At 44.8% G+C, this 9223-nt stretch overlaps 1 protein-coding gene across 1 annotated transcript in view; it reads left to right on the plus strand.

The window, feature by feature from the left end:
- The window catches only part of Vwa3b (von Willebrand factor A domain containing 3B), a 165828-nt gene that overhangs the window by 39520 nt on the left and 117085 nt on the right, over positions 1-9223 (plus strand). The window contains 1 exon segment of the mRNA XM_028775375.1: positions 559-674. Coding sequence (XP_028631208.1) covers positions 559-674 — 116 coding nt within the window.

A 9223-nucleotide genomic window follows, 5' to 3' on the forward strand; every position in this document is an offset into this window, starting at 1 on the left:
GTGCCGGGATTAAAGGTGTGTGCCACCACTGCCCAGCGCCACCTTATATTCTAAGACAGGGCTTCTCACTGAACTTGACACTCACTGATTCAGTTAGGCTGGCTGTCCATCAAACTCCAGGGATCTGTTTGTCCCTATGTCATCAGTGCTGGGATCACAGATGTATGCTAGCACGCCTGGCTTTAATGTAGGTGCTAGGGATCCAAACTCAGTCCCCATGCTTGCATAGACACACATACTACCCACTGAGATGCCTCTTCTGCCTGGCTCTTGACTATGGGAGCTGACAAGACAAGGCATAGAGGAACCAGAATGTGGTTAAAGTTAAAAGGCTTGGCAGTGGGCAGAGAGCTGTGTACCTGTAGTCCCAAATACTTGGGAGGTGGAGGCAGGAGGATTGCTTGAGGCCAGAATTTCAGGATGAACAGAGGAAACTAGTGAGACCCAATTCTGAGAAAACCAATCAAAATAAATCAAGATTTAGAGCACCAAAGACAGCGAATTGGCTGGTAGAACTGATAGGCACATGCCTGATACAAAACTCATTTCATGTTTCAGATTCCACGCCTTTGCCGAGAGAACAGAGTGTCTAGAATTCTCTGCATTTTCCACGGAAGACGTTGACAGCTCCATGAGTTGGAATTCAAGGAAACTGAAAGGGAGACTCCCTCCAGGTACCTGGAATCCCGAGGGAGCAGTATCACGTATAATCTTAGTCAAGTGCTCTGCAATACAGCTTGGAAATAAAGGACAAAGCAGGGACCGCCCATATCTTTCGCATCATTTCTGTGGCACGAGCATGCACTCAACGGGATTTCATAGTGAATGGGTCTGTCTAGAAACTGCTTTAAATGTATCGCTCACGGAAACAGTCTAAGGGACGTATGCTTACTGACATGGGAACCTTCTAGAGATGTGGCCCTAGCCGTGCTATTGCTGGGGTTAGTTAGATCCGAGCTAGGCAGAGCCACCCTGCTTTCTGGGCTAGCAGGGAGACTGCACCTGTGTTTGTGTGTGTGTGTTCCCTGCAGTTCTCGGTCATTCTGTGTTTCTTGTGCTGAAGGTAGTATTTGCTGGGTGAGCCTGCCCTTGTGCAGTTCAAGGCTAAACAGAGACTTTTATGGAGGCTGAGGGAACCTCATTTTTCATTCAGGAATGTGGTCTAGTGAATGAGGTCACAGAACCATGGAGGAAGAGCACTGTGACTCAGAGCACCAGTAATGGAAGTGTACTCTGAAAGCCACGAATGGGGAATTCCTTTGGGGCCAATTAAATGGCAAAATGCTCTGAGTAAATACCACTGAGTAAAGACAGGAGGGAAGGGAGGTCCTGTCTGTTACATGGCACAGCATGGCATCTAAAGTATTTAGAAACTGGTGGTTTGAATGCAAAATTCCCCATATTCTTGGGGAATTGGATACTTGGTGCCCAGCTGGTGACACTGGAGAGGCTTTGGAGGTGTGACCTTGTTTCCAAGTGTGTCACTTGGGGCGACCTTTGACTTTTTTTTTTTTTTTTTTAGGTTTTTTGAGACAGGGTCTCTCTGTGTAGCCCTGGCTGTCCTGGAACTCACTCTGTAGACCAGGCTGGCCTCAAACTCAGAAATCCACCTGCCTCTGCCTCCCAAGTGCTGAGATTAAAGGCATGCTCCACCATTGCCTGACTGACCTTTGAAGTTTTAACATCCTTCCTGCTCACCCTCTCCACTCTCAGTTTCCTCTTTCTGCTTAGAGTTTAAGGTGTGAGCGCTCAGCTTGCTGCTCCATACCTACCTGCTGCCAGCCTCCCCACCATGGTGATGACAGACTCTTATCCATCCGAAACCTTAAGCCCAAACCAACCATTCTGTCTATAAGTTGCCTTGGTCATGGTGTTTTTACCACAACAAGAGAAAAATAACTCACAAGTCTAAGAGAGTCATTTTCTGCCCCTACCCTTCTGTTCAATTGTAGTTATATTAAAGAGGCTTCTAGTTTTGATACTTGACAGGGATGACTCCTTGGATACAGGAAAGAAGCACAAGAGTCCTCATTGCAAAGGTTCATGAGAGAACCTTTGCACCATCAGCTAATGGGTAAGCTGGAGATAATGTCAGGATAGCAGGTCAGAAAGCTTGTATCTGACATATACTTTGCATATGCAAATTCCTTGTGTCACAGAGCATGTAGCCCAGAGAGATTTCTATAGAACACTGCACTCAGCTCTCTGTAACCAACACCTCTTCCTGATCATGAGGTGGACCTGTCCAGATAATTACAGAAAATGATTGGTGCTAATTGTACTAGATAGTTTTTGTTTGTTTGTTGTCAACTTGATACCAGCAGGTCATCTGGGAAGACAACACCAATTGAGGAATTGCCTCCATCAGACTGGCCTGTAGGCAAGCTTTCGGAGAGTTGTCTTTTGATTAATGATTGATGTGGGAGGACCAGCTCACTATGGACAGTACCTCCCCTGGGCATATGGTCCTGAGTTATATAAGAAAACAGGCTGAGCAAGCCACGCGGAGCAGGCCAGTTGGTGGTGTTCCTCCGTCCTGAAGTTCCTCCCCTAACTCCCGTTCATCATGGACTTTAAGCTCTAAAGATAAAATAAACCCTTTTGGCCCCAAGCTGCTACCAGTCATGGTATTCATCACAGCAACAGAAATTGAACTTGTGGGTGGTTTCAATCAGGGCAAGAGCATGGGCTGTCACCAGCTCCCCAAGGCTTGTCAGCTGTGACTAACGGGGCTTGGTTTTGACCCGTGCATTCCCTGGAGTCCCAGTCTGTTTCTGCTGCTACACCTGAGAACCCGAACAATTCATAGTGGATGGGGATGTATTTGGCTTGTGGGTTCCAAAACTGAGAAATCCAAGAGCAAATGTGACTGGCACAAAGAAGGATTTTAAGGCTGCATCCTCCCAGGGAAGACAGTTGAAAGGCACGCCTGGAGAGAGGTTTGCTTTCATACCAAATCCACCCTCACAGTACTAACCTCAACAGTGCCATTAACTCATTCATGAGGGCTAGTCCTTTGGACATCTTAGCAAGTCCTGAATCCGTTTCGTTGCCCTGGGGAGTCACATACGAACTATAGCACCTGGTACTCAGGTAACTTAGGAAACATAGCTAGCATTTCCACAGCTATCATCTTCCCAGCCCTGGAAACAGACAACTTAAAGTACAGATAAAAATGTTTTCTAAGAATGAAATGCTTGGCATGCCTCCATTTTAGTAATAATGTGTTCCAGGTTTGGGAGGGAGGTGTCAGGTCCTAAATAAGCCATCTTGTCTATCCATCACAATGCCCCAGAAATGCCACCGTTTCAAAGTCGGCTTCTTCTACTCAAAAACTGCCCAGAAATTGTTGACAGACAATTTTTGGTTTAGAAAATGTGTAGTTTCCAATTCTACCTGGGCTCCAGGGGGGCAGCTCTTTAACCTCTTTTCTGTGGTTCCTTCTGGTCCTCACCACACCAGCTGCAACAAGAACTTCAGTATCAGCCTCTCAAAGCTCCAACAGGGTGGGTGGAGTCTGACTCCTTAGGAGATAATTTTATCTTCCTTGGATGGAAAACAGACTTTCAAGGGAAGACTTATACAAGTGCTACTTAGAGAACCCACTTGCCAATCTGAGGGAAAGTTCCAGGTGTTACTTTTGGATTAGACATAATTGTTTTTTAAAGTCTGGTCCTTCTTCCTCTATCCCAGTACTAAACAAAACAAAAATAAGACAAAAGAACCATCCTGCAGCCAAGAAAAAGCATAGTTTTAAAATTGTAATATATATGTATATATATACACATATATATTACAATATATTATATATTATATATTTTATGCATATTATATATTATAATATATATTATATATTATGATATGTTTATATAACATGCACGCATGCATGTACACATACATACAAATATACACACATGAATACACACATGCACACACACATGAGCTTGCACACACTCCTGTATATATACATATACACACATACACATATATACACCCATATGCATCCACACATACACACACATGCATGCATAAACACATGCACACACACATATACACATGCACATACATGTGTGCATGAACTCATGTGCACACACACACACATAGATGCACGTGCACATACACAGGCACACATACACACATGCACACGCACACTGCCCAGACAGCCATCTTTAAGGGTACAACTCAGCTTCATGAAGAATGTTCACTCTGACAGCTGTCACCACTACTCAGCTCCCAGAATCTCATCTGTCTGACCAAGTGTAAGCTCTGCACCTATGAAACAATGACTTGTGCATGTCTTATTCTGTTTGAGCTACTACAGCAAGACATCAGAGCCTGGATATTCATAAAGAACAGAACATGATTCTTATAGTTCTGGAGACTGGGCCATCTAAGATCAGCGTGCCAGCAGACCCAGTGTCTTATGAACTTCTTGCTTCCAAAATGGTGCCCTGCTGCTGGGTTCTCCAGAGACAATGGTGCTGTGTCCTGACTTGGCTAAAGAGACGGTAGAGCATGAAACATCAAACAGAGCTCCCTTCAAACCTCTCTTTCTTTAAAAAATATTTTATTGAATTTGTGTGTGTGTGTGTGTACATGTGTACGTGTACCTGTGCCACAATGTGCATTTGGAGGTCAAAGGACAACTTGCAGGAGAAGGTTTTCTCCTTCTGCCAGATGGGTCCTGGGTATCATATCTGAGTCATCAGGCTTGGTGGCAAGTGTCTTTCTTGTCAAGCCCCCTCTCTGCCTATGTATGAGCCCTCCTGCATTCATACAGGATGAGCCCTCATGACATAATCATTTCTCCAAAGCTCTTACCTGCAACACCATCGAATCTGAGAGGTGGGTTTTGGACTTACACCTAATCCATAGCACCCATCCCTCCTCCCGAAGCCCCTGGCAACTACCATTCTCCTCCTGTATTCTTGAATTTGCCTGTTACACAGACAAAATGTGTTCAGACAGCATGTGTCCTGTGATTGACTTTCTCCCTTTGCTTTTCACTTAGCATGATGTGATCGCTCTTCTTTAAAGGAACAATCTTTTTTCTTATGACTTAAAAAAAAATTTTTTTGGACCCATAGAAAAATCCTAGTTGGTAAAGCACTCACCGCACATGCACAAAGAGAGCCAACTTCTACCCCCAACACCCGTGTGAAAAGGTGAGAGGGCTGTGTACATGTAATTGCTGGGCTGGAGTGCTGTGGAGACGGGATGGTCCCTGGAGCTTGCTGGCCTCTGGCTTACTCCTGCATTCGTACAACAGAGGGGGAGGGAGTCAAGTTCATTCATGTGCGTGTTTGTATGTGCAGCGTTTACTCTGCATGCATGCACCTCATTCTATGCCAGCGTGTGTTGCTCTGACGCTCTCTGCCTTACTCCCTCGAGACAGAGCATGGAGCTTCTTCCACTGAGCATGGAGCTTGCTTTTTTGTTTTTTTGTTTTTTTTTTTTTTTTAAAGGCTGGTTGGTGGCCAGTAATCCCTCAAAATTCCTCCTGTCTATACCTCCTCAATGGTTGGGTTACGAGGTATTCTTGCCCACAGCAGACTTTTATGTGGATGTTGGGGATTTGATCTCCATTTCTTCAGCTCTAAGTGGATGCTGAATTGTCATTAAAATGACTTTATTATAGCCTTTTTATACGTTCTTCGTTTTTTGCCCAGCCTACTTTCTCATGGCTCTCCTCCATCCCCTCCCCTGCTTCCATTCTCTTTTCTCGTGATTCCCCTGCACATGTAGACACACAGATACAGTCGCTAAAAAGGCAGGGTCTTCGTGTAAGAGAAAGCGTGAGTCTGGGTGCCTTCAGTTAATGCAACAATTCCCAGCTCCACCCGTCCTTCCATTTCCCAGCAAATGTCACGATTTCATTATTCCCTGTGGTTGGATAAAATGGCACCATATATATGTCTATTATGTCAATGTGTCTAATATGTCTATTATGGGCATTTCTTAGCTATCATGAGGAGGACAGCAATGGACATAGGTGGCCAAGTATCTCTGCAGTATGCTGAATTAGAATCTTTGCGGTATATGCCCAGGAGTGATATAGCTGGGTCACATGCTGGTCCTATTTTTAGTCTTTTGGATAAGTTCCACACAGTCTTCCATACTGGGCACATAAGTATATACTCCCCCTCAACAGGGAATAAGGTTTCTCTTTCACCACACCCTCGACAGCAATTCGTTACATTTGTTTTCTTGATGATAGTCGTCTGGACTCTGGGGTGTTTTAATGTTACCATTGCTTTGATGAAACACCATGACCAAAAGCAAGCTGAGGAGGAAAGGGTTATTTCACTCACAGTGAAATGTATCAGCTCATCATCAAAAGCAGTAAGGAATCTGGAGGCAGAGGCTGATGCAGAGGCCATGGAGCGGTGTTCTTACTGGCTTGCTTCTCAAGGCTTGCTCAGCTTGCTTTCTTATTGAACCCAGGACCACTAGCCCAGGGATGGCACCACCCACAATGGACTGGACCCTCCCCATCAATCACTAATTAAGAAAATGCCCTATAGGCTTTCGTGTAGCCTGATCTTATGGAGGCATTTTCTTTTACTTTCTTTCTTTTTTTGGTTTTTTGAGACAGAGTTTCTCTGTATAGCCCTGGCTGCTGTCCTGGAACTCACTCTGTAGACCAGGCTGGCCTCGAACTCAGAAATCCGCCTGCCTCTGCCTCCCAAGTGCTGGGATTAAAGGCGTGTGCCACCACTGCCCAGCTTGGAGGCAATTTTATCTTGCAACTATTGTAAATTATGTGGCCATGAACTTGGGCTTACAAATACATTTCTGACTCCCTGTTTTTCGTTATCTGGGGTCTGTAATTCAAAGTGGGATTTCTGAATCACATATGGTAATTTTATTTGTATTTTTGGGGAGGCTCCACATTGTTTATTTACGGTGGTGGCACTGCTGTCTGTGCCTACTAACAGTGTGCAATTGTCTTGTGTCCTTGTGAACATTTGTTACTTTATGTCATTTTGATTTCGAGTGCCTTAATTATGCGTGTGCTGTTTTAAATCTCTGGCCCTCAGCCGGTGGCAGTGCATGTCTTTTCCGTTTGTTCGGGTGCGTCTCTTCTGTAGCTCTCACCCTTCTTTCTCTTACTCCTTTCCCCACCCTCCTTTGTTACACCCAATAATTATTTCTAGTTTCACACGTCCCGATTTCTTTTGTTTAAAGTTAGAACACAAAGTAATGGATTTCATTCATTTGTCATTTTCCCACAAATGTGGTATCATACTTTGTTCTTATTTATCCACCTCCACCCCCCACCCTACCTCACCCCCACCCCACCCCCACCTAACCCTCACCCTACCCCCACCCTACCCCCTCGCTGGTCTCCCTCCCTCTAGATAGTCCCCACTATGCTCTCATGTCACAAGTATTATATTGCTTTCTCTTTTTTACCCTCCCCCTTTTTCCTTTCCTGGCTCTCTTTTCTATTTTCATGTCCTATACATGGGTGAGCACACACACACACACACACACACACACACTCACACACTCACACACACTCCCACTCACTCACACACACAATGCATTTAAATGCCTTCAGTACTTTTTGTTCTGAATCCAGCTTATTTTGTTTATAATGACCCCTGGTTGCATCTATTGTCCTGAAAGTCATGATTTTTTTTCCCCTTTCAAGCAGAATAAGCCACCCCAAGGTGCACAAATGAGGGAATTCTTTGGAGAGAAGCAGCAAGCCTGAGGTGGCTAGAAATGGAAATTGATATGGAAGGGTGGAAAGTCCCTAAGGGGACAGTACAATCCTGCTGTTGTATGTGTGCCACGTCGGCTTCATCTGTGCAGCTGCCGATGGCCATCTGGGCCAGTTCGTTTTCCAGCTTTTGTGGCTAGCGCCGCCATGAACATGGATTGTCAAGTGTCTCTGAGCCGTGCTGACTTGGAGTGCTTTGTGTGTACCCAGGAGTAGCACAGCTGAGTCACGTGTGAGTCCTAGTTCAGTGTTTTGAGGGACCTCCTCTCTGGCTTCCACAGTAGCTGCCTCAGTTTACATTCCCACCAGCAGTGACCGGTTCCCCTTTCCACCACCTCACGGGAGCTGAAATTGCAGATCAGTTTTACTTTATGCTTTGTTGTATCAAAGAATGTTGAATGCGTTTAAGAATACTCATTTACCATGTGTATTTCTTCCTTTGAGAACCCTGTTCAGTTCATCTGTAGGTTTATTGGTTGACTTTTTTTGGTTTTGGTGTTTGGATCTTAGTATTCTTTTTGTGCTTTAGATATGAGTCTCCTTTGAATTTGACTAAATGGCTGCTGGTACCATAGTCTCTTCACAATATTCATTTTGTCAACCCAGGAGCACAAAAGATCCTTTTGTCTTCAGTGTCTGGAAGTTTATACGGTAGAAGTTTGTGCTGGGTGTTTTTCTCGTAAGTTGACACAAGTTAAGGTCATCTCAGAGGAGGGAGCCTCAATTAAAAAAAAATGCCTCCATAATGTTGGGTTGTATGTAAGCCTATAGGGCATTTTCTTTGTTAGTGATTGTTGGGGACAGCCCAGTCTATGTGGGTGGGGCCACCCCTGTGCTGGTGGTTCTGGGTTCTAAGAAAGCAGTCTGAGCAAGCCATGTAGAACAAGCAGGTAAGCAGCACTCCTCCATGGCCTCTGCATCAGCCCCTGCCTCCAGGTTCTGGCCCTGTTTGAGTTCCTGTCCTGTCTTCCTTCGGTGATGAACTGTGATTGGGTGCCAAAGTCCCTCTCCTCCCCAGCTTGCTTTGGTCATGGTGTTTATCGCAGCAATAGTAACTCTAACTAAGACAAGCTCTTTTGCTTGGTTTAGTCCTGGGTATTTAAATGTTTTTCAAGAATTTCATCTATGAAGACTGTATTTCCATCAATTCCACTCCCTATGATGAACCACAGGGGTTTATAAAGGCCATTCCTATTCAGACCACTGCAGCCTGTATCTCACAGATTCAACACAGTACCAATCAAAATTATAATTCCATTTTTTATAAAGATAAGAGAGGAATTCTTAATGTTCATATACAAGCATAAAAGATCCCAGGTAGACAAGCCAGTCCTGAGGGAAAATCCCTATGTTAGAGGTCCCCACATCTGATTCCAAACTCTACTACAGTATCACAGAAGCAAAAATAGCATGGTTCAGGTGCATGCAAGCATGGTGCAGGTGCAGGTGAGCATGGTGCAGGTGAGCATGGTGCAGGTGAGCATGGTGCAGGTG

This window comes from Grammomys surdaster, unplaced genomic scaffold, assembly GCF_004785775.1.
Source record: "Grammomys surdaster isolate TR1022 unplaced genomic scaffold, NIH_TR_1.0 255, whole genome shotgun sequence".
Classification (NCBI taxonomy): Eukaryota; Metazoa; Chordata; class Mammalia; order Rodentia; family Muridae; genus Grammomys; species Grammomys surdaster.